At 43.2% G+C, this 25,984-nt stretch overlaps 1 protein-coding gene, 2 long non-coding RNA genes and 1 pseudogene across 12 annotated transcripts; 3 read left to right on the top strand and 1 right to left on the bottom strand.

The window, feature by feature from the left end:
- Positions 1–1,179: 1,179 nt before the first annotated feature.
- On the top strand, positions 1,180–2,097 carry LOC123728695 (uncharacterized). Its single transcript, XR_006760315.1, has 2 exons — positions 1,180–1,349; positions 1,572–2,097. It is a non-coding gene; the product is annotated as an uncharacterized lncRNA (long non-coding RNA).
- Positions 2,098–2,404: 307 nt separating this feature from the next.
- On the top strand, positions 2,405–3,168 carry LOC106578736 (platelet-activating factor acetylhydrolase IB subunit alpha2-like; annotated as a pseudogene).
- A 5,564-nt stretch (positions 3,169–8,732) lies between these two features.
- Positions 8,733–9,334, top strand: LOC106578730 (uncharacterized). The gene is made up of 3 exons (XR_001322513.2): positions 8,733–8,812; positions 8,982–9,059; positions 9,197–9,334. It is a non-coding gene; the product is annotated as an uncharacterized lncRNA (long non-coding RNA).
- A 750-nt stretch (positions 9,335–10,084) lies between these two features.
- ceacam1 (CEA cell adhesion molecule 1) lies at positions 10,085–24,770 on the bottom strand. Of its 10 annotated transcripts, XM_045700711.1 has the most exons (23): positions 24,476–24,770; positions 23,768–24,067; positions 22,748–23,029; positions 22,205–22,480; positions 21,802–22,077; positions 19,777–20,028; positions 19,388–19,663; positions 18,890–19,141; positions 18,450–18,725; positions 17,737–17,988; positions 17,348–17,623; positions 16,850–17,101; positions 16,461–16,736; positions 15,963–16,214; positions 15,523–15,798; positions 14,810–15,061; positions 14,421–14,696; positions 13,923–14,174; positions 13,483–13,758; positions 12,768–13,019; positions 11,932–12,210; positions 11,375–11,632; positions 10,085–10,894 (listed from the first exon to the last, which is right to left on the bottom strand). In XM_045700711.1, exons 1-23 carry the CDS (start codon positions 24,528–24,530, stop codon positions 10,815–10,817), a joined length of 5,754 nt encoding a protein of 1,917 aa, XP_045556667.1. In that variant the 5' UTR covers positions 24,531–24,770; the 3' UTR covers positions 10,085–10,814. The 10 variants fall into 10 exon arrangements, with proteins under 10 accessions (XP_045556667.1, XP_045556683.1, XP_045556689.1 ...); XM_045700727.1 differs by lacking the exon at positions 13,483–13,758 and having other exon boundaries at positions 12,768–12,913; positions 14,069–14,174; XM_045700733.1 differs by lacking the exon at positions 13,483–13,758 and having other exon boundaries at positions 12,768–12,966; positions 14,122–14,174.
- Between the last annotated feature and the right edge of the window lie 1,214 nt (positions 24,771–25,984).

Below are 25,984 nucleotides of genomic sequence, written 5' to 3'. Positions count from 1 at the left end.
TCTCTTTTGGTGATTTGTCCTGATTTCAAACAACTTTCCACTGTGGATGTGATATTAATGTATGCAGGAATTCTAGGGTAGGGTCATAATTCAGTTTGCGATAGAAGTTACCTTTACATGGTTGTCGGCGACATTCATTCACATAGTAACATTTGTTTTGTATACAAAATGACACCCATTCCAAATGGGAACTACAAATGTGGCTCATGCGCACAGTGCAATAGCACTATACAGAAATCCTTCTTCAGACACCCACATACAGGTAGATAAATCCCTGTTAGGGGTATCATCTCATGCAAGACCAAGGGAGTAATCTATCTCATCACCTGTTCATGTGGAAACGCAGTGTTGAAATGTTGAAATGGTTGTTGACAAGCTGAACAATCCTAAGGATGGAGTATTTCAGCGTGATATAGATCAAGTTTAATGTGGTCGGGGGATTGGGGAGGTGTTTTTTGGGAGGGGGGTTGTGGTAGAAGTTAGTACAGATTGTTTGGGTATTTTATTTTAATGGTAGTACAGAATTGGGCAGAACATGCAGCCTGATTGATCGTACATTCCAGCACAGTAAGTGGCACCATGCACTTTAAACGTTTGTTTGAAGAACGCCATGATACCATAGAAGAAGGTGTTGTGATATATTGTAAATCGATCTGGAGGAATACGAAGATGCGAGGAGAATTTATTTCAAAGAGCGCTCCATGAACCACGCCCCAATGGGCAGAGCTAGGCATGTTGGAATGGGACAAGTTATAAAATTATAAAAATATATAATTGTACAATGGGTCGTCCTTGGGTTCTGTGTAGCCTAGTTATGCTAATATATTTGAGACCAGTGTATTGCAGTTAATTTAGTCTTTGATTTAGTAAGTCAAATATTTTTGAGTGTATTTGAGTATTAACAGGTAAACAACAATGAGTCCCAGACAGTTTGCAATAGGACATACCATCGTTTACTAAGGTGCCTATATTATTGGGATCATCTGGTTACCACAAGTTTTAGTAATACATTGAGTTGGTTGACCAGTGGACGCCTTTTCATAAGGAGATGTATTTAGAGCATTCATGTATTTGTTAGTAGCAGCTATATCAGCCAGGGAAACTAATTGTTCTCACTTTGATAGAACATTCAGATTTTTTGCCTGACTGTGGCGCTCTTTACCACTGGTGGTAACCAGTTGCACGACTGAGTAACAGCTGCTATTTTATTCTAGCTGACATACTGATGTTGTGTTGATGTGTCTTTGTCAGATGTTCTCCACACTCTCAACTTTGGGGTGGGTGGTGACGAAACACAGCATGTCTTGTGGAGATTGAGCAATGGAGAGTTGGCCCACATCAGCCCAAAAGTATGTATACACAAAGACAACACGTTAGTACATTACATTAGAGTTGATCATACACTACTCATTGTTCAGATATAAACCCTAATGTCTGCACAGACCCATGGTCCCAAGCTTGTTCTCAGGCCAAAAATCACTTTCACAATCAATCATTGAAAATGCTTTTAAATCAAGTGGTATGAATGAAACTGCCCACCAAGTTGATGTTTGTGCCTCTGCCTCAACCAGGTTGTGGTGCTGTGGGTGGGCACCCATAATCACGGTCACACTGCAGAACAGATCTGTGGAGGCATTATGGCCATAGTCCAACTCATCAAGGACAAGCTGCCGAAGGCTTACACTCTTTTCTTTTTCTTCCTCTTTTCTACCACATGTGACTTAAACCATTGTAATGGGAAATGTTTGATTAATCATTTTCCTGTATTTCATTTACTGTTACTAAGTACTGATGTTCCTTCCTTTGACCTGTTTAACTGCCTGAATCAAATGTCTGCCAGTGTTGAATGTTATAGTTAAAGTTTGCTGAAAGACTTTGCAGAGGACACACTGATAATGTATCTGTGACACTGTGATTCTGTAGCAGCTGATGTTGTGACTTCCTACAAGCCTCTCGGGCTGTTGTTTACTCAACACTCGGTGCAGTGGGATTAATATATAAGTTCCCTCTCAGAGAAGCCCGTTAGACATTTCTCTTGGCTTCTGCTCTGGAGATGTTCTCCCTGAATTCTTGTAATAAACTGAAATAATTTAAATTGTGATTGACTGCTCTCCCTTTTGTTCACCTGGAAAATCCCCTTTACAACCATTAACCTTCATGATAACCCAAACCTAAATGATGAACTGCATACTTTATGGACTCCATTGTCATTGCTAACTATATTGGCACGTTTGTCCTTTCTAGCAAGGCCATCTAGTGACTATCATGCACAGGAGGTTGGTGGGACCTTAATTGGGGAGAATGGGCTTGTGGTAAAAGCTGGGGCTGAATCAGTTGAATTGTATCAAACACATGGTTTTCAGGTGTTTGATGCCATTCCATTTGCTCCATTCCGAACGTTATTATGAACCGTTCTCCCCTCAGCAGCCTCCTGTGCTATCATGTATGTTTCCAACCACAAGGAGTGCTGCCCAGGGGTAAGATGCCCAACCTCCTGAAGGGAGAGGAATGCCCAGGTCAACAAGCTGGTCAAGGAGGCAGTGTCCTCTCTCCCCCACGCCTCCCTCCTCAATGTAGAACCCGGCTTTGTGCACTCGGATTGCAGCATCTCCCAACAGGACCTGTTTGACTACCTCCACCTCACCCCTCAGGGCTACCAGGCTGTGTGCCAGCCGCTACACGCCCACCTCAAGGGCCTGCTGGAGAAACAGGCTGAAAACTGAAGACCAACAGATGGAGAACTGATGGCCAATGACCCAATGACCCACTCACTACATCAGAGGTAAAATCCCTGGTCCTGGAGAGCCACAAGAGTACAGGCTTTTAGCACATTCACTGCTTTTAGAACACTTTTTAGTATTTTAGTAGAGACTTTTGTTCCAACCCATGATTCAAATAATGATCTAGTCATGATTAGTTGAATAACATTGAATGTTTTGAATGCTGGGCTGGAAGAAAAGCCTGAACTTAAAAGGCTTTCCAGAACCAGGGTTGGTAACCACTGCACTACTCTATTCTATGGGACCGTACTGTAACTTACCACCAAAATGGCTGCGTAGAGGACCGCTAAGCACTAATGGGATCAAATATCTGTGTTAGTAGTCAGATTGGACCACTTATCACCCTTTGAGATTTGATTGAGCTGATTTGAGAGATTATCCTTCTCTTTAGTTTAATTTACCCCCACAAACCGATGCTGGCACTAAGACTACACTCAATGAGCTGTATAAGGCTATAAGCAAACAATAAAATGCTCATCCAGAAGCGCCGCTCCTAGTGGCCGGGGACTTTAATGCAGGCAAACTTTAATCCGTTTTACCTCATTTTTACCAGCATGTCACATGTGCAACCAGAGGAAAATAATGATATCCTCCCGATTCCTGCTCACAAGCAAAAACTATAGCAGGAAGTACCAGTGACTCGCTCAATACGGAAGTGGTCATATGACACGGATGCTATGCTACAGGACTGTTTTGCTAGCACAGACTGGAATATGTTCCGGGATTCAGCCAAAGGCATTGAGGAGTAGACCACCTCAGTCACCAGCTTTGTCAATAAGTGCATTGACGACGTTGTCCCCACAGTGATAGTACGCACATTTTCCAACCAGAGGCCATGGATTACAGGCAACATTCGCACCGAGCTAAAGGAGAGAGCTGCCACTTTCAAGGAGCGGGACACTAATCCGGACACTTATAAGAAATCCCGCTATACCCTCAGATGAACCATCAAACAGGCAAAGCATCAATACAGGACCAAGATTGAATCCTACTACACAGGCTCTGACACTCGTCAGATGTGGCAGGGTTTGAAAAATATTACAGACTACAAAGAGAATCCCAGCCATGAGCTGCCCAGTGATGCGAGCCTACCAGACGAGCTAAATGCCTTTCATGCTCACTTCGAGGCAAGCAACACTGAAGCATGCATGAGTGCACCAGCTGTTCTCGATGAATGTGTGATCATGCTCTCCATAGCCAATGTGAGCAAGACCTTAAAACAGGTCAACATTCACAAAGCTGCGTGGCCAGATGGATTACCAGGACGTGTACTCAAAGCATGCGCTGACCAACTGGAAAGTGTCTTCACTGACATTTTTAATCTCTCCGTGACCGAGTCTGTAATACCTACATGTTTTAAACAGACCACCATAGTCCCTTTGCCCAAGAAAGCGAAAGTAACCTGCCTAAATGCTTACCGCTCCGTAGCACTCACGTCGGTAGCCATGAAGTACTTTGAAAGGCTGGTCATGGCTCAGATCAACACCATCATCCCGGAAACCCTAGACCCATTCCAATTTGCCTACTGCCCCAACATATTCACAGATGATGCAATCTCAATCGCACTCCACACTACCCTTTCCCACCTGGACAAAAGGAACACCTATGTGAGAATGCTGTTCATTGACTACAGCTCAGCGTTCAACATCATAGTGCCCACAAAGCTCATCACTAAGCAAAGGATCCTGGGACTAAACACACCTCCCTCTGCAACTGGATCCTGGACTTCCTGACGGGCCGGCCCATGTGGTAAGGGTAGGCTACAACACATCTGCCACTCTGATCCTCAATACTGGGGCCCCTCAGGGGTGCGTGCTTAGTCCCCTCCTGTACTCCCCGTACAGCCACGAATGCGTGGCCATGAACGAATCCAACACCATCATTAAGTTTCCTGACAACACAACAGTGGTAGGCCTGATCACTGACAATGATGAGACAGCCTATAGGGGGGAGGTCAGAGACCTGGCAGTGTGGTGCAAGGAAAACAACCTCTCCCTCAATGTGAGCAAGACAAAGGAGTTGATCATGGACTATAGGAAAAGGAGGGCCGAACAAGCCCCGAGTAACATCGACTGGGCTGAAGAGGAGCAGGTCGAGAGTCTCAAGTTCCTTGGTGTCCACATCTCCAACGAACTATCCTTGGTCCAAACACACCAAGACAGTTGTGAAGAGGGCACGACAACACCTTTTCCCCCTCAGGAGACAGAAAAGATTTGGCATGTGTCCCCAGATCCTCAAAAAGTTATACAACTGCATCATCGAGAGCATCCTGACCGGTTGCATCACCGCCTGGTATGGCAACTGCTCGGCATCTGACCGTGAGGCGCTACAGAGGGTCGTGCGTATGGCCCCGTACATTACAGGAACTATATACTAGGCGGTGACAGAGGAAGGCCCAAAAAATTCTCAAAGATTCCGGTCACCCATGTCATAGACTGTTCTCTCTGCAACCGCACAGCAAGTGGTACCGGAGAAGCCAAGTCTAAGACCAAAAGGCTCCTTAACAGCTTCTACCATCAAGCCATAAGACTATTGAACAATTAATCAAAAGGCCACCCGGACTATTTACATTGACCCCCCCCCCCTTGTTTTTACACTGCTGCTACTCGCTGTTAATTATCCATGCATAGTCCCTTTACAAATTACCTCGACAAACCTGTAAACCAGCACATTTACTCAGTACTGGTACCCTCTGTATAGAGCTTCGTTATTGTTACGTCATTTTCACGTGTTACTTTTTGATATACAGTGAGGGAAAAAAGTATTTGATCCCCTGCTGATTTTGTACGTTTGCCCACTGACATGCGTTTTTCTGGATTTTTTTGTTGCTATTCTGTCTCTCACTGTTCAAATAAAACTACCATTAAAATTATAGATTGATCATTTCTTTGTCAGTGGGCAAATGTACAAAATCAGCAGGGGATCAAAAACTTTTTTCCCTCACTGTATATATTTTTTTTAGTTTAGTTTATTTAGTAAATATTTTCTTAACTCTATTTCTTGAAGTACAGTGTCTTGCGAACGTATTCACCCCCTTGGTATTTTTCCTATTTGGTTGCTTTACAACCTGGAATTAAAATAGATTTTTTGGGTGGGGTTGTATCATTTGATTTAGACAACATACCTTCCACTTTGAAGATGCAAAATATTTTTTATTGTGAAACAAATAAGAAATAAGACAAAAAACCGGAAAACTTGAGCGTGCATAACAAAGTCAATACTTTGTAGAGACACCTTTTGTAGCAATTACAGCTGCAAGTATCTTGGGGTATGTCTCTATAAGCTTGACACATCTAGCCACTGGGATTTCTTCCCATTCTTCAAGGCAAAACTGCTTGAGCTCTTTCAAGTTGGATGGGTTCCGCTGGTGTACAGCAATCTTTAAGTCATACCACAGATTCTCAATTGGATTGAGGTCTGGGCTTTGACTAAGCCATTCCAAGACATTTAAATGTTTTCCCTTAAACCATTGTTGCTTCAGTAGTATGCTTAGGGGACGAAGTTCTCGAGGTGATGTGAGGTGTTGGGTTTGCGCCAGACATAGCGTTTTCCTTAATGGCCAAAAAGCTCAATTTTAGTCTCATCTGACCAGAGTACCTTCTTCCATATGTTTGGGGAGTCTCACACATGCCTTTTGACAAACACCAAATGTGTTTGCTTATTTCTTTCTTTAAGCAATGGCTTTTTTTTCTGGCCACACTTCCGTAAAGCCCAGCTCAGTGGAGTGTACGGCTTAAACTGGTCCTATGGACAGATACTCCAATCTCCGCTGTGGAGCTTTGCAGCTCCTTCAGGTTTATCTTTGGTCTCCTTGTTGCCTGTCTGATTAATGCCCTCCTTGCCTGGTCCATGAGATTTGGTGGGCGGCCCTCTCATAGCAGTTTTTTTTTGGGGTGCCATATTCTTTCCATTTTTTAATAATGGATTTAATGGTGCTCCGTGGGATGTTCAAAGTTTCTGATATTTTTTTATAACCCAACTCTGATCTGTACTTCTCCACAACTTTGTCCCTGACCTATTTGGAGAGCTCCTTGGTCTTCATGGTGTCGCTTGCTTGGTGGTACCCCTTGCTTTGTGTTGTTGCAGACTCTGGGGCCTTTCAAAACAGGTGTATATATACTGAGATCATGTGACAGATCATGTGACACTTAAATAAAGTACACCTCTGTGCAATCTAACTAATTATGTGACTTCTGAAGGTAATTGGTTGCACCAGATCTTATTTAGGGGCTTCATCGCAAAGGGGGTGAATACACATGCACGCACCACTTTTCCGTTTTTTATTTTTGTAATTTATTTGAAACAAGTAATTTTTTTAAATTTCACTTCACCAATTTGGACTATTTTGTGTATGTCCATTACATGAAATCCAAATAAAAATCTATTTAAATTACAGGTTGTAATGCAACAAAATAGGAAAAATGTCAAGGGGGATGAATACTTTTGCAAGGCACTGTATATTGTTGGCCTGTAAGTAAGCATTTCATGGTAAGGTCTACACCTGTTGTTTTTGGCATGTGACAAATTTGATTTGATTTGTTCCCATTGATCATCCTTGAGATGTTTCTACAACTTGATTGGAGTCCACCTGTGGTAAATTCAATTGATTGGACATGATTTGGAAAGGCACACACCAGTCTATATAAGGTCCCACAGTTGACACTGCATATCAGAGCAAAAACCAAGCCATGAGGTTGAAATAATTGTCCATAGAGCTCGGAGACAGGATTGTGTCAAAGCACAGATCTGGGGAAGGGTACCAAAAAATGTCTGCAGCATTGAAGGTCCCCAAGAACACAGTGGCCTCCATCATTGTTAAATTGAAGAAGTTTGGAACCACCAAGACTAAGCAATCAGGGGAAAGGGCCTTGGTCAGGGAGGTGACCAGAACCCGATGGTCACTCTGACAGAGCTCCAGAGTTCCTCTGTGGAGATGGGAGAACCTTCCAGAAGGACAAACATCTCTGCAGCACTCCACCAATCAGGCTCATATGGTAGTGGCCAGATGGAAGCCACTCCTCAGTAAAAGGCACATGACAGCCCACTTGGAGTTTGCCAAAAAGCACCTAAAGGACATTCAGACCATGAGAAACAAGATTCTCTGCTCTCATGAATCCAAGATTGAAATCTTTGGGCTGAATGCCTAGTGTCACATGTGGAGGAAACCTGGCACCATCCCTACGGTAAAGCATGGTGGTGCAGCATCATGCTTTGGGGATGTTTTTCAGTGGCAGGGACTGGGAGACTAGTCAGGATCAAGGGAAAGATGAACGGAGCAAAGTACAGAGAGATCCTTGATGAAAACCTGCTCCAGAGTGCTCAGGACCTTACACTGGGGCAAAGGTTCACCTTCCAACCGGACAACGACCCTAAGCACACAGCCAAGATAATGTCGAAGTTGCTTCGGGACAAGTCTCTGAATGTCCCTGAGTGGCCCAGCCAGAGCCCGGACTTGAACCTGATCAAACATCTCTGGAGAGTCCTGAAAATAGCTGTGCAGTGACACTCCCCGTCCAACCTGACAGAGCTTGAGGATCTGCAGAAAAGAATGGGAGAAACTCCCCACATACAGCTGTGCCAAGCTTGCAGCGTCATACCCAACAAGACTCAAGGTTGCAATCGCTGCCAAACATGCTTCAACAAATGACTGTGTAAATGGTTTGAATACTGATGTAAATGTGAGATTTAAAAAAATATATATATACATTTGCAAACAATTCTAAAAAAACTGTTTTGTCATTATGGGGTATTGTGTGCAGATTGATGAGGGGAAATAATATTTAATCCATTTTAGAATATGGCTGTAACATAACAAAATGTCGAAAAAGTCAGGGGGTCTTAATACTTTCCAAGTGCACTGTACATATCCATTCTGATCAACCTTTCTCTCTCTCTTATCCTCTCTACCAAGGGGTTCCTGAACTGATGTACACAGTTCAGGTGTCAGTGCCACTACAGTGGAGGACCCAGGGAGAGTTGGAGACCAGATCAACCCCCCCACAGACACCATGACAGACTGTGTGACTGTAAGGGTGTGTGATTAGGAAGTCATTGCTATTTGTCCAGTAAGTGGGCACAAGCCAAGCCCGCTTGTCAGTCTGTTTCTGGCAGCCCATGATAGTAATATTTTTGGATGTCAAATAGTTGGCAGAAACTGAATGGCACTCAGGCTAATACAGCAGTTTGCTTTGTGTCACTCAGGGAGGAGGAGAGAGGGTTTGAGTGGAGGCTGCCTCTGCCAGGAGTCTGCCAAATCCTACCGCAAGCCCAGGAAGGCCTGTGAGTAGTCCTGTGTTTCTGTAACACTAACAGCAGTATATTGAAGAGTTTCTACAATACTTGTTACAGTGGACTCTCCCAAAGTCACCAATCTGTGTATCTCCCATCCCATCCTCTCTGACCTATACACAATCCAGTTGTGGCAATGTGCCGAAGGAAAGGATTCCAGAATCAGTGGAAATGCCAGAAGATCATGGAAAGGGTAGAAAGGTCAAAGGGTGACTTAGGCAAAAACTTCATGAGTATTCCAGTTTAAAGAGTTGACATTTAATAACTTCTTTATAAACCTTGTGACCATGTTTTGTAATCTCATGTTGCTCGCTCAAGAACCATGACTCGTTTTTTAATAAAAATGTATTATATAATTATACTCCTTTGTAATACACATTTTTTATAAACAGTTTCAATATGTGTGTGGAGTGATATCCAATGTATTATTTCAGTGTTTTATTCATTAAATTTTATATTTCCTTTTACGTGTTTTGTGCCACTCTAAATCCCTCTGTTGCTACTTTACTAGATCCACATATTTTTTGCATTTTACCCCTTTTCAATCTTCTCTCATCGTTGCAATTCCCCAGAGGGCTCGGGAGGCAACGTTCGAGTCATGCGTCCTCCGAAACATGACCTGCCAGATCGCGCTTCTTAACACCCGCCCGCTTAACCCGGATGCCAGCCGCAGCAATATGTCAGAGGTAACACACATTTCACCTGACAACCAAGGTCAGACTGCAGGCGCCCGGCTCGCACAGGGAGTCGCTAGAGCGCGATGAGTCAAGTAAAGCCCCCCCTCTGGCCAAACCCTCCCCTAACCCGGACGACACTGGGACAATTGTGCACTGCCCTATGGGACTCCCGATCCCTGCCGGTTGTGATACAGCCCGGGATCGAACCTGGGTCTGTGGTGATGCCTCTAGCACCTGCGATGCAGTGCCTTAGACTGCTGCGCCACTTGGGAGGCCCAAGAACCACATTTCTTCACACCATTTCTTCACCCAAGATTGCACCATTCAGTAATACAGGTGTGAAAAGACAGCACTTTATTTAATTAAGACAATAATTAATGAAGAGGAAATATAAACGTAAGACAACAGCACAAGCCTGCATCTCCTCTGAGGATTCACAAGCTTATAAATTTAATATGTGAAAAACAACCCATGCTTTACATAAACACCAGCTAAATGTATTATCGTTTGAAACATTTTACCTTTAAGGTATTTATAAGTTAAATAAACCTGAATTTGTACTTGAACAGAGTTTACATACATGATGAAACACAGAAAGGGACTGAGTGAATGGACTCCAGGGCAATAGTCACAGTCATAAGTGCAGTGAATATCTAAGAACATTTAATTAGAAACAGAAATAGGCAGCGCAGCTGAGCAGTGGATCTTTGCCCCTTCAATGACCATGTTGAAAACCAGTTTTCAAGATTTTGGTTTTTATTTATAGAGATGATTGACATATAAATACACTGTAGAGGTGGGTTCTATTCTAAGGGGATAGACCCCTCCCATCTGACCTCTTGTTGACTCTCCTCACAATCTAAAAGCATTGGAAAGGAGCTGAGCATACTAAACCCAGCCCTATGGTGGCAAGATGGGGCAATTACAATATCGACAATACCACTTGTTCCTATCCAGTCCTTTTTCATATCTGCGAGGAGAGTCAGTGAGGGTAGAGGGAAGGGGGTGATTGGCTGCCAACCAGCAGACATACATGCAGTGTGCTTACTGTGGTGGTCTCAGTGGTTGATCAAAGGCAGAGAGAGAGAGCTAGCAGGGCTGTCAGCATCAGACCACCTCTGGACTGGAATGGAGGGGCAAGTGAATGGCCTGAGAGAGAAAGAAGAATGGGAGAGAATGGGGACAAAGAGAATGGGAGAGGAGGGGGATAAAGAATGGGAGAGGAGGGGGCATAGGGAATGGGAGAGGAGGGGGATAAAGAGAATGGGAGAGGAGGGGGACAAAGAATGGTAGAGGAGGGGGACAAAGAATGGGAGACGAGGGGACAAAGATAATGGGACAGGAGGGGGACAAAGAATGGGAGAGAAGGGGGACAAAGAGAATGGGAGAGGAGGGGGACAAAGTGAATGAGTGAGGAAGTTTAAAAAAAATACAGTTTTTATTCCTGTCTGTACCCCCCAGTTCACCAGATGTCTTTATTGCATTTCCATGATGCATGAAAATGATCCTTGCACAAACAAGTACACAAACTAGAACCAAATTAAATTAAACATAATAAAAACAACTTTGTGACATTTAATTACTCAGTACGTCCCTCCTAGGTCTTACTGCAACAGCCCACCCACTTACCAGTGACATCCAGACTAATGGTATTGGACATTGAGATGTTGGTCACAGGGTTCTTGGCCACACAAGTGTAGTCCCCTGCATTCTCCAATGAGGCGATAACAGCCATCATAGGACCAGTCCCAAGAACTGATTGGTTGTTGAATTTCCACCCATACTCGCTGGTTGGCCGGGAGTCGGCAGAGCACTTCAGTGTAACTGTGATTACTGAGCCAATCACCACTGAGACTGGGCCAGAGATATTCACACTCTTAGGGCCATCTACAGAAAGAGGTTTAGAAAGGGGGGTCATAATTGGGAAAAGTCTAAATGGGATACTTGGGACATTCAACTCTTACGTCACCCCATTGAAGTTGAAATGTAAAACGGTTAAGGTAAGGGTTAAGGTTAGGGCTAGGTAAAGGTTAAGGTAGGGGTAGGGATTAAGGTTAGGGTTTAAGCTAGGGACATCCCAAGTATCCTGGATAGCACTAACCATCATACCAGTGGTGGGTTTCTGACTGTTTCTATATTATATAAACGTGTATCTTTTAAAATATTACTAAAACACCAGTACTTACAGTTCACCAGTAGCTGGTATTTAGGGCTGGTGTTTGGACCAAAGAGGTTGGTGGCAACACACTGATAGTTTCCATCGTTAGACACCTTGACTGGACTGAAGTGCAGAGAGTTGTTAGAGATGGTTATGTCAGAGTTCAAGGTGTTGTTCAGGACCAGAGACAGGTTGTCCTTCATCCAGTAGATGGTGTCATAGCGCCCGGTGACATCACAGGTCAGGGTTAGGTTGTCAGATGCTATTGGTAATCTGTTTCGTTTCACCGTCACCGACGTTATAGCCTCTGTGAGGAGAGAGCATGAGTATTGCTTTATGTACAGTATCAAGATTTTTCATTTGATCAAATGGTTAGTTCCAGCGACGCAATAGATATATAAAACAAACGGTTGTACGATCTGATTGATTGGAAATTACTGTTTTATGTTACTGTTTTATATATTTCCTGTTTTATATCATTATATCCTGTTAGTATGAATAGATGGTTTTTACATCTTTAGAGATTGAAAGTAGTGTTAGGTTCAAACTCTGTGTATGAGAAGAGTTTAATTATTTAGTGGACTGCAGTGGACTGTAGGAAAGTGTAATCCCAAGCCCTCTCCTGACTGAGGAGCACAGAAAAATCCAGGCTGATGGAAAAGTACATATTTGTGGAAGGAGGAGGTGAGAACTCAAGGTATAAGTGAACACTGCACTGTATTGCATTGATGTATTTAGCTGTATATCTGCACTGAGTAAAGATTTGAAGTGTTTGGGCTCTTTTGTAAGATAAGTATGTCTATTGTAATTCTTACTAGATTGTAAATAAACACAACAGAGCAAAGAATCAGAGGTCTGATTTACCAATGATGGTGAGCATCTTGGAGACAGTGCTGTTTCTGACAGTGACGTTGTTGAAGGCCACACAGGTGTACTCCCCATGACTGGCTAAGGTCAGTGGGCCAGTCTCATACACTGAGCCACTCGCCACCTGGGAGCCATTGAAGAACCAGCTGAACTGGCTGGGAGGCTGAGAGGAGGCAGAGCAGTTGAAGGTCACGATGTGTCCTGTTTCTCCAAATGCTGGTCCTGTTATAACAGGCATCTCGGGTCCATCTATAATACAAAAAACAATCAGCTAGAGCCAACATCTGACTGTCACTCAATAGAGGTTATTGGCAAGAAGTTCAAAGGTCATCAAAACATGTTAATTGTGTTAGAGGTGGGATTGAAACATTTTCATTGACTTTACTACAATATTTATAAGGACGTTCTCATAGATTCCACATTAAGCTGTGGGGTTAAAGTTGAACTTTATAGCATTTGTGAACTACACTCTTAGAAAAAAAGGTGCTATCTAAAACCAAAAAAAAAGGGTTCTTTGGCTGTTCCTATAGAAGAACCCTTTGAAGAAACCCTTTTGGTTCTAGGTAGAATTGTTTTGGGTTCCATGTAGAACCCTTTCCAGAGAGGGTTCTACATGGAACCCAAAAGAGTTCTACCTGGAACCAAAAAGGGTTATCCTATGGGGACAGCCGCAGAACCCTTTTGGAACCCTATTTTCTATAAGTGTACTCACAGTTGACGATCAGTCTGTAGTTTGGGCTGGTCATGTTGCTGAGGGGGTTGGAAGCAGAACATTGATAGTCTCCGATGTCAGAATGCTGGACATAGTTGAAGGTCAGTGTATTGTTGTCCATAGAGAAGTCTGTTCTGTTGTCAGCATACAGAGGCCCGCCGTTCCTCATCCAGTGTATGGAGTAAACCGTTCCAGCGGTGCCACAGGTCAGAGAGAATCTCTCGTTCAGTATTGGCTGGGATCCAATGACTTTAACCATGGTCATGGTCACAGGTGCTGTGGATAGCAGATCAAATGTTTTTTCAGCACTTTAAATGTCAACTTCCATCTCATTATACTGTAGGTTCAACAGCACTTAGGCTGTGTCTAAAACCAAATGAACACAAACAAAGTAAAGCAAGTTTTAGTCCCTTGATTTTAAGAAGCAGTTACTGACTCACCAATGATGGTGAGCATCTTGGAGACAGTGCTGTTTCTGACAGTGATGTTGTTGAAGGCCACACAGGTGTACTCCCCATGACTGGCTAAGGTCAGTGGGCCAGTCTCATACACTGAGCCACTCGCCACCTGGGAGCCATTGAAGAACCAGCTGAACTGGCTGGGAGGCTGAGAGGAGGCAGAGCAGTTGAAGATCACAATGTGTCCTGTCATCGCTATATCCGGACTCATGATAACAGGTCTCTCTGGACCATCTGGGAAACACAAGATAATGAAGATATTGAATGACATTAGCTATTGGAACTTCCATTAGTGCATTTACCTTGGTTTGACCCCTGCAACACCCAAGCATCCCCTTGCATTTATTACATTGGTGCCAGAAGTGGGATCAAAACCTATCCCTATTCCATTATTATAAATTCCATCCTTCCTTCATTATTGCTCAAAATTAGAATTACATTTGCAGATACGTTTGGTTTTGGGCCATAATAACTACTCACAGTTGACGATCAGTCTGTATTCTGGGCTGGTCATGTTGCTGAGGGGGTTGTAGGCAGAACACTGATAGTCTCCGTTGTCAGAATCCTCGACAGAGTTGAAGGTTAGTGTATTGTTGTCCATAGAGAAGTCTGTTCTGTTATCAGCATACAGAGGCCAGCCGTTCTTCATCCAGTGAATGGAGTAAATGGTTCCAGCGGTGTCACAGGTCAGAGTAAACAAGTAGTCTGCTATTGGCTGGGCACCCATGACTTTCACCATGGCCATGGTTACAGGTTCTGTGAAAAAAACATCAGTGTCACAATAATATTGACTACAATCACAATCACTGTATGTTGAATGGCCTATATCTACATGTACAAGTTACGTTTGGATGACTCTTCAGTCTTACCAACAACCGTGAGCATCTTGGAGACAGTGCTGTTTCTGACAGTGACGTTGTTGAAGGCCACACAGGTGTACTCCCCATGACTGGCTAAGGTCAGTGGGCCAGTCTCATACACTGAGCCACTCGCCACCTGGGAGCCATTGAAGAACCAGCTGAACTGGCTGGGAGGCTGAGAGGACGCAGAGCAGTTGAAGGTCACGATGTGTCCTGTTTCTCCAAATGCTGGTCCTGTTATAACAGGCATCTCTGGTCCATCTATAATACAAAAAACAATCAGCTAGAGCCAACATCTGACTGTCACTCAATAGAGGTTATTGGCAAGAAGTTCAAAGGTCATCAAAAAATGTTTATAGTGTTAGAGGTGGGATTGAAACATTTACATTGACTTTACTACAATATTTATAAAGGAAGTTCTCAAACATTCCACATCAAGCTGTGGGGTTAAAGTTGAACTTTATAGCATTTGTGAACTATACTCTTAGAAAGAAAGGTGCTATTTAGAACCAAAAAAGTGTTCTTTGGCTGTTCCTATAGAAGAACCCTTTGAAGAAACCCTTTTGGTTCTAGGTAGAACCGTTTTGGGTTCCATGTAGAACCCTTTCCAGAGAGGGTTCTACATGGAACCCAAAAGAGTTCTACCTGGAACAAAAAAGGGTTATCCTATGGGGACAGCCGCAGAACCCTTTTGAAACCCTTTTTTCTATGAGTGTACTCACAGTTGACGATCAGTCTGTAGTTTGGGCTGGTCATGTTGCTGAGGGGGTTGGAAGCAGAACATTGATAGTCTCCGATGTCAGAATGCTGGACATAGTTGAAGGTCAGTGTATTGTTGTCCATAGAGAAGTCTGTTCTGTTGTCAGCATACAGAGGCCCGCCGTTCCTCATCCAGTGTATGGAGTAAACCGTTCCAGCGGTGCCACAGGTCAGAGAGAATCTCTCGTTCAGTATTGGCTGGGCTCCAATGACTTTCACCATGGTCATGGTCACAGGTGCTGTGGATAGCAGATCAAATGTTTTTTCAGCACTTTATATGTCAACTTCCATCTCATTATACTGTAGGTTCAACAGCACTTAGGCTGTGTCTAAAATCAAATGAACACAAACGAAGTAAAGCAAGTTTTAGTCCCTTGATTTTAAGAAGCAGTTACTGACTCACCAATGATGGTGAGCATCTTGGAGACAGTGCTGTTTCTGACAGTGACGTTGTTGAAGGCCACACAGGTGTACTCCCCATGACTGGCTAAGGTCAGTGGGCCAGTCTCATACACTGAGCCACTCGCCACCTGGGAGCCATTGAAGAACCAGCTGAACTGGCTGGGAGGCTGAGAGGAGGCAGAGCAGTTGAAGATCACAATGTGTCCTGTCATCGCTATATCCGGACTCATGATAACAGGTCTCTCTGGACCATCTGGGAAACACAAGATAATGAAGATATTGAATGACATTAGCTATTGGAACTTCCATTAGTGCATTTACCTTGGTTTGACCCCTGCAACACCCAAGCATCCCCTTGCATTTATTACATTGGTGCCAGAAGTGGGATCAAAACCTATCCCTATTCCATTATTATAAATTCCATCCTTCCTTCATTATTGCTCAAAATTAGAATTACATTTGCAGATACGTTTGGTTTTGGGCCATAATAACTACTCACAGTTGACGATCAGTCTGTATTCTGGGCTGGTCATGTTGCTGAGGGGGTTGTAGGCAGAACACTGATAGTCTCCGTTGTCAGAATCCTCGACAGAGTTGAAGGTTAGTGTATTGTTGTCCATAGAGAAGTCTGTTCTGTTATCAGCATACAGAGGCCAGCCGTTCTTCATCCAGTGAATGGAGTAAATGGTTCCAGCGGTGTCACAGGTCAGAGTAAACAAGTAGTCTGCTATTGGCTGGGCACCCATGACTTTCACCATGGCCATGGTTACAGGTTCTGTGAAAAAAACATCAGTGTCACAATAATATTGACTACAATCACAATCACTGTATGTTGAATGGCCTATATCTACATGTACAAGTTACGTTTGGATGACTCTTCAGTCTTACCAACAACAGTGAGCATCTTGGAGACAGTGCTGTTTCTGACAGTGACGTTGTTGAAGGCCACACAGGTGTACTCCCCATGACTGGCTAAGGTCAGTGGGCCAGTCTCATACACTGAGCCACTCGCCACCTGGGAGCCATTGAAGAACCAGCTGAACTGGCTGGGAGGCTGAGAGGAGGCAGAGCAGTTGAAGATCACAATGTGTCCTGTCATCGCTATATCCGGACTCATGATAACAGGTCTCTCTGGACCATCTGGGAAACACAAGATAATGAAGATATTGAATGACATTAGCTATTGGAACTTCCATTAGTGCATTTACCTTGGTTTGACCCCTGCAACACCCAAGCATCCCCTTGCATTTATTACATTGGTGCCAGAAGTGGGATCAAAACCTATCCCTCTTCCATTATTATAAATTCCATCCTTCCTTCATTATTGCTCAAAATTAGAATTACATTTGCAGATACGTTTGGTTTTGGGCCATAATAACTACTCACAGTTGACGATCAGTCTGTATTCTGGGCTGGTCATGTTGCTGAGGGGGTTGTAGGCAGAACACTGATAGTCTCCGTTGTCAGAATCCTCGACAGAGTTGAAGGTTAGTGTATTGTTGTCCATAGAGAAGTCTGTTCTGTTATCAGCATACAGAGGCCAGCCGTTCTTCATCCAGTGAATGGAGTAAATGGTTCCAGCGGTGTCACAGGTCAGAGTAAACAAGTAGTCTGCTATTGGCTGGGCACCCATGACTTTCACCATGGCCATGGTTACAGGTTCTGTGAAAAAAACATCAGTGTCACAATAATACTGACTACAATCACAATCACTGTATGTTGAATGGCCTATATCTACATGTACAAGTTATGTTTGGATGACTCTTCAGTCTTACCAACAACAGTGAGCATCTTGGAGACAGTGCTGTTTCTGACAGTGACGTTGTTGAAGGCCACACAGGTGTACTCCCCATGACTGGCTAAGGTCAGTGGGCCAGTCTCATACACTGAGCCACTCGCCACCTGGGAGCCATTGAAGAACCAGCTGAACTGGCTGGGAGGCTGAGAGGACGCAGAGCAGTTGAAGGTCACGATGTGTCCTGTTTCTCCAAATGCTGGTCCTGTTATAACAGGCATCTCTGGTCCATCTATAATACAAAAAACAATCAGCTAGAGCCAACATCTGACTGTCACTCAATAGAGGTTATTGGCAAGAAGTTCAAAGGTCATCAAAATATGTTTATAGTGTTAGAGGTGGGATTGAAACATTTACATTGACTTTACTACAATATTTATAAAGGAAGTTCTCAAACATTCCACATCAAGCTGTGGGGTTAAAGTTGAACTTTATAGCATTTGTGAACTATACTCTTAGAAAGAAAGGTGCTATTTAGAACCAAAAAAGTGTTCTTTGGCTGTTCCTATAGAAGAACCCTTTGAAGAAACCCTTTTGGTTCTAGGTAGAACCGTTTTGGGTTCCATGTAGAACCCTTTCCAGAGAGGGTTCTACATGGAACCCAAAAGAGTTCTACCTGGAACAAAAAAGGGTTATCCTATGGGGACAGCCGCAGAACCCTTTTGAAACCCTTTTTTCTATGAGTGTACTCACAGTTGACGATCAGTCTGTAGTTTGGGCTGGTCATGTTGCTGAGGGGGTTGGAAGCAGAACATTGATAGTCTCCGATGTCAGAATGCTGGACATAGTTGAAGGTCAGTGTATTGTTGTCCATAGAGAAGTCTGTTCTGTTGTCAGCATACAGAGGCCCGCCGTTCCTCATCCAGTGTATGGAGTAAACCGTTCCAGCGGTGCCACAGGTCAGAGAGAATCTCTCGTTCAGTATTGGCTGGGATCCAATGACTTTCACCATGGTCATGGTCACAGGTGCTGTGGATAGCAGATCAAATGTTTTTTCAGCACTTTATATGTCAACTTCCATCTCATTATACTGTAGGTTCAACAGCACTTAGGCTGTGTCTAAAATCAAATGAACACAAACGAAGTAAAGCAAGTTTTAGTCCATTGATTTTAAGAAGCAGTTACTGACTCACCAATGATGGTGAGCATCTTGGAGACAGTGCTGTTTCTGACAGTGACGTTGTTGAAGGCCACACAGGTGTACTCCCCATGACTGGCTAAGGTCAGTGGGCCAGTCTCATACACTGAGCCACTCGCCACCTGGGAGCCATTGAAGAACCAGCTGAACTGGCTGGGAGGCTGAGAGGAGGCAGAGCAGTTGAAGGTCACGATGTGTCCTGTCATCGCTATATCCGGACTCATGATAACAGGTCTCTCTGGACCGTCTGGGAAACCCAAGATAATGAAGATATTGAATGACATTAGCTATTGGAACTGCCATTAGTGCATTTACCTTGGTTTGACCGCTGCAACACCCAAGCATCCCCTTGCATTTATTACATTGGTGCCAGAAGTGGGATCAAAACCTATCCCTATTCCATTATTATAAATTCCATCCTTCCTTCATTATTGCTCAAAATTAGAATTACATTTGCAGATAGATTTGGTTTTGGGCAATAATAACTACTCACAGTTGACGATCAGTCTGTATTCTGGGCTGGTCATGTTGCTGAGGGGGTTGTAGGCAGAACACTGATAGTCTCCGTTGTCAGAATCCTCGACAGAGTTGAAGGTTAGTGTATTGTTGTCCATAGAGAAGTCTGTTCTGTTATCAGCATACAGAGGCCAGCCGTTCTTCATCCAGTGAATGGAGTAAATGGTTCCAGTGGTCTCACAGGTCAGAGTAAACAGGTAGTCTGTTATTGGCTGGGCACCCATGACTTTCACCATGGCCATGGTTACAGGTTCTGTGAAAAAAACATCAGTGTCACAATAATACTGACTACAATCACAATCACTGTATGTTGAATGGCCTATATCTACATGTACAAGTTACGTTTGGATGACTCTTCAGTCTTACCAACAACAGTGAGCATCTTGGAGACAGTGCTGTTTCTGACAGTGACGTTGTTGAAGGCCACACAGGTGTACTCCCCATGACTGGCTAAGGTCAGTGGGCCAGTCTCATACACTGAGCCACTCGCCACCTGGGAGCCATTGAAGAACCAGCTAAACTGGCTGGGAGGCTGAGAGGAGGCAGAGCAGTTGAAGGTCACGATGTGTCCTGTCATTGCTATAGCTGGACTAGTTACGTCAGGTCTCTCTGGTCCAACTGTTAAATACAAGACAGTATGGTTAGTCTTATGGTCTTACTATTTTGACAAAGAATGTAGCCTTACAACAGCTCATAGGTGCAAAAGCCTATCTCCTGTTTCTGTTGCGTGTTGCAGCTTGATATATAAGTACATCCCCTGGACAGGACACTAGGTTTTCACAGGCCCTTACTCCCAATTTATCTCCTCAGTGCTGAGTGCCAAGTAAAGACACATTGGGTACCATTACAGTCGTTGGTATGACTCGTCCAGGGATCAAGCTCCCAGTGGTGAAAAAAGAACCCAATTGTCATACTCAAGTAAAAGTGAAAGTCACCCAGTACAAAAACTACTTGAGTTAAAGTCTAAAAGTATTTGGTTTTAAATCTACTTAAATATCAAAAGTAAATGTAATTGCTAAAATATGCTTAAACTTCTTAGGGCTAAGCCCCTTTTTTGTCAATTTCCGCCTGAATGACATGCCCAGGGTAAACTGCCTGTTGCTCAGGCTCTGAAGCCAGGATATGCATATAATTGGTACCATTGGAAAGAAAACACTTTGAAGTTTGTAGAAATTGTAAAAATAATGTAGGAAAATATAACACAATAGATATGGTAGGAGAAAAGCCAAAGACATCCTTTTAGAATGGCAAGTAAAAGGTCATATTGAAAATTAGCTCCCTGGATGCAATTCCTATGGCTTCCACAGGGTGTCAGCAGTGTATGTTCAAGGTTTCAGGCTTGTAACTTCAAAAACAAATAAGAAATATCAGTTTTAATGCAGGAACACAATCTTGGAAATTCGTGTTTGCGCGTGCCATGAATACAGGATGCACCTGCTAAAATCGGTTTCCTATTGAACATACATCTTTCCTAAAGAAATATTATACTTTGATTACATTTTAGGGTATCTGAGGAGTAAATAGAAACATATTTTGACTTGTTGAAACAAAGTTTAGGGGTAGATTTTCGAATTCCTTTCTCTGCATGTTGAACGAGTGGATTACTCAAATCGATGGCGCCAACTAAACTGACTTTTTGGGATATAAAGAAGGATTTTATCTAACAAAACAACACTACATGTTATATCTGGGACCCTTTGGATGACAAATCAGAGGAAGATTTTCAAAAAGTAAGTGAATATTTAATCGCTATTTGTGAATTTCTGAAACCTGTGCCGTGGATTTTTTTTTGGTGTGGGGCGCTGTCCTCAAACAATTGCATGGCATGTTTTCACTGTAATAGCTACTGTAAATCGATCAGTGCAGTTAGATTAACAAGAATTTAAGCTTTCAACCGATGTAAGACACGTATATGTTAACAAACAAGACGGGACGATTTTCTTGTTTAAAAAAATTGCAGATAGCCAGGGGCAAACTCAAACATCATGTACAAACCAGGCATTTGTGCTTAGTGAGTCCGCCAGATCAGTGGCAGTAGGGATGACCAGGCATGTTCAGTTGATAAGTGCATGAATTGGACCATTTTTCTGTCCTGCTTAGCATTCAAAATGTAACAAGTACTTTTGGGTGTCAGGGAGTAAAGAGTAAGGAGTAAAAAGTACATAATTTTATTTAGGAATGTAGTGGAGTAAAAGTTGTCCAAAATATAAATAGTAAAGTAAAATACAGATACCCCAAAAAACTACTTAAGTACTACTTTAAAGTATTTTTACTTAAGTACTTTACACCTCTGCAAGCTCCCAACCTTCTAATCTCAGGGCGGACACTCTAACTACAAGGCCATTGAATTGGTTTTATCAGACAAAGACTACCAGCTCTTGTAATACTCACAGTTCACCACAAGCTTGTATGTCATGCTGGTCAAGTTGCTAACAGCATTAAAGGCCTCACAGAGATATTCTCCACTGTCAGAAAACTGGATTGGGTTGATAACCATTGTCTTGTTGTCCGTAGAGAAGAATGTTCTGTTGTTTAGGGAGATGAGCTGGCCGTTAATCAACCAATGAATGTAGACTACAGGTCCAGTCACCTCACACCGCAGAGTGAAGGACTGATCCAGTATCGGTAGCTTCCCATCACGATTCAACGACACCGCTGATATCGGCTCTATGGTAAAAAGAAGAGGAAGAGTACTTCACTCGATCGGTGGTAAAAATACCATTGTCTTCATAACCATCAATAATCAAATATTCACTACCAACTATATGACATTTCGTAACGAATGTTGCCTCACCCACGATCTTTATCATTGTGGTCATGGAGGCGTATCGGAGTGTGACATTGTTGTGGGCTAAGCATGCGTAACTTCCTGTCTGGTTCTCCCTGGTGTTCTGCAGGCTCAGCTGTGGACTTTGATCGTTGAGGAACACCCCATTAAACCTCCACTTGTAGGACACAGCGGGTTTGGACTGAGCGGAGCAGGACAGAGTGATGACAGAGCCCATCATGTAGGCTGTATGTCCTATGGTCATCTCAGGAACTACCATCATGGTGAGGTTACTTGGGCCATCTATGGGAGGAATGAATAACAATGAAGTGTTGGGTAAACATTACCTAGAATATGTTTCCGTCCTGCTCTATTGTGCAGGCTGAGGAACTAAACACAGTGTACTAATGATCCATGCAAATAATGACCTGGATCATGTGGACATAGAGTAATGGTTTGGGATGAAAATAGGCATATTACATCATTGCATAGAATGCTGGCTCTCAATGACAAGGTACAATCCATGTCTGTTGTGTATGACTCATGTGCACTGCATACTCTGATACTCACATCTAACATTGAGGCCAATGGGCTGGCTGGTGCCATTGCTGATTCCATTGATGACCTCACATCTGAATGGCCCTTCATCGTATCGTGTCACACTGACTATGGAGAGAGTGCTGTTCCCAACTCCAAGCCGAACTCTGTCACTGGCTGCAACCTCTGAGCTGCCATTCATCCAGCGGTAGGAGAGGGAGGTGCCAGAGGAGACGGAGCAGGTGAAAATGGAAGTGTCGTTTAATTCCACTAGATCAGTGGCGTTGGCCCTTAGAGTCACGTTTGAAATGGGCTCTGTGGGTGAGAGAGTAGATGGCAGTCAAGATAAGATGGATGTGTCTCAAGAAAGGTTTTTGTGTGTGTTACTGAATTACAACCATATAGTTGCTATTTCTTTCACACTGAAACACTTGTTTTGGAAATCAATCTAAATATGCTATTTTGTTTACTTATCATAAAGACCAGGTTTCAGGATTGAGCCCTGTTAAGCCCTTAGTGTCTTTGAAAACATAAAATGTATTGTGTACGTCTTATCTGAAATTGAAAAGAACAGTTTGCTCACACTCTGTGATCTGTATAAGGTATTATGAAGGTCAACTTCACTATAGGTTCAGAAAACATTGACATTTTTAAGAGTTAGCTTTCCATGTCAGGAAAATTACTTTTATTATTATGACAGAGATGAATCATTGATAGACAATGTATCTGCATCTGTGGAGGCTGCTGAGGGGAGAATGGCTCATAATAATGGCTGGAATGGAATGGTATCAAAAACATCGTTTTCATATGTTTGATACCATTCCATTCACTTCATTACACTCAATTACAGCTATTATTATTAGCTGTCCTTCCTTCATCAGCCTCCTCTGGTGTGCAAGTATGTTTGCATGTGAACCTGCGTGCAAGTAAGTATGTGAATGGGCAAGTAAGTGTGCAGGTGAGCATGTGTGCTAGGAAGTTACCGTGTGTGCCATTGAGAGATAGTCTACCATCGTAGAAAGATAAACAGACAGACAGAGGTCAGTTCCTTACCCTGGACAGACAAAGTCACCACAGCTTTCAGGACTGGCTCCATTCCCTGCACGGTATATCGTCCTGAGTCGTTGAGTTGGAGAGAGCTTATGGACAGCTCTGAGGAGGAGCGGTTGAATGAGACTCTGCCTTGATAACTTGTACTCACAATACTGCCACCAGGATAGAAAAGTACGATGGCTGTAGTTTCGTATGACCAGGTCCCTATGTTGATGGGGCTTTCGGGAACTAGGTTCAGGGTGACATTACTGCCCACAGCTAAGGGGTTCATAGAGGGAACCACCACCTGGCCAGAGACACCTAGAAGAGGATGGATTGACGAGTTTAATTCATGTTTTGAGGTATTATTAATCAGTACAAAAGTCTTTAAAGTCCTTTAAATATTTTAATTGAAATGAATCAAATCTTCAGACTAAGGAACTTTAACAGAAATACAAGCTTTTGTTTACAAATTAGTGCCTTCAAGTTGAATGCAGAATTTACAACATGACCTAGTATCTATGTCTAATGTCTACTCTAGACATTGGTTGGTTGTCAATGTCAGATAAATAGTAATCTCCATCTTTCTGACTTGATACTGTTTGACTGAAGTTCATCAACCAAACAGAGACATTTGAACAACCTGTTACTTATTTAACAAAGCGTTTGTGACATATTGCACAGATAAGCGTCAATATATTTCCAGAATGAGCTTATCGTCCACTTTACCTGTCGTGAAGTTGAGCAGCACCAGGATGAGAACCCACACCAGAGGATGGTCCATAGTTCTGCCACTTATCAAACACTGATCAGAAATGAACGGGACACTTTCCTATGAACCAAATGACTGTCCAGACTTCTTGATAATAATACCAAACATGTCGATACTGCACAGTCACAGTCTCCTCTCAATCAGCAAATATTTATTCAGGATCATGTAATGCTGCTGGAGTCAGGTGATGCCAATGTACCTACCCACCCTACCTGTCACCAGAACACACTCACACACACCTACCCAACTACCCACGCCATGTTATGCCCACATACATTTTTCCCACTGTGTTTCTTGTTGACACACAGGGGTGTTTTCATGTTGATTATGGTTTACTGTAAATCTGATCAACTCTGTCTGTCCTATACGGGTCCTGGGAGAAGGCTGGATGGTACATGGCCAATGAGGCCGGGGATAGGTCCTCTGATGCTAATCCTCATGATCCATCCACAGTGGCTAAGGCAACAGGGGCTCATGAGACACTGTTCACATTGAACCTGTCAAGAAAACACTTACAGTGCAGTGAAAAAGTATTTGCCGTCTTTCTGACTTCTATATTTTTGCATAGTTTTGACATTGAATGTTATCAGATCTTCAACTGAAACCCAATTTTAGAAAAGGGAACCTGAGTTTACAAATAACAAAATAAATTGATACTTATTTTATTTCTTTAATTTAAAAAGATATGCAGCACCCAATTCCCCTGTGTGAAAATGTAATTGCCCCTTTACACTCAATAAATAGTTGTGCCACCTTTATCTGCAATGACTCCAACCAAACACTTCCTGTAGTTGTTGATCAGTCTCTCACCTCGTTGTGGAGGAATTTTGGCCCACTCTTCCATGCAGAACTGCTTTAACTCAGAGACCTTTTGGGGTTTTCAAGCATGAACTGCTCGTTTCAAGTCCTGCCACAGCATCTCAATTGGGATTATGTCTGGACTTTGACTAGGCCATTCCAAAACATAAAATTGTGTTCTGCATCGTTGTCTTGCTACATGACCCAGCTGCTCTTCAGCTTCAGCTCACAGCCAGATGCCCTGATATTCTCCTGTAGAATTCTCTGATACGGAATTCATGATTCCCTCTGTTAAGGCAAATCGTCCAGATCCTGAGGCACCAAAGCATCTCCAAACCATCACACTACCGCTATCATGCTTGACCATTGGTATGAGGTTCTTACTGTGGAATGCAGTGTTTGGTTTTCGCCAGGCATAATGGGACCCATCTCGTCCAAAAAGGTATACATAGAACATTCTTCCAAAAGTCTTGATGATCATCCAGATGCATCCAGATGATTGTTGACAAACTTGAATCAACGTTTTGGATGACATGGGTCCCATTATGCCTGGCGAACCATCAAGACTCTTCCCAGGCAATCGGGGAAGAACGGCCTTGGTCAGTGAGGTGACCAAGAACCCGATGGTCACTCTGTCAGAGCTCCAGAGTTCCTCTGTGTAGATTGGT

Source organism: Salmo salar, chromosome ssa02 (assembly GCF_905237065.1).
Source record: "Salmo salar chromosome ssa02, Ssal_v3.1, whole genome shotgun sequence".
In the NCBI taxonomy this organism is placed as follows: Eukaryota; Metazoa; Chordata; class Actinopteri; order Salmoniformes; family Salmonidae; genus Salmo; species Salmo salar.
This window is presented reverse-complemented; position numbering and strand designations above follow the sequence as displayed.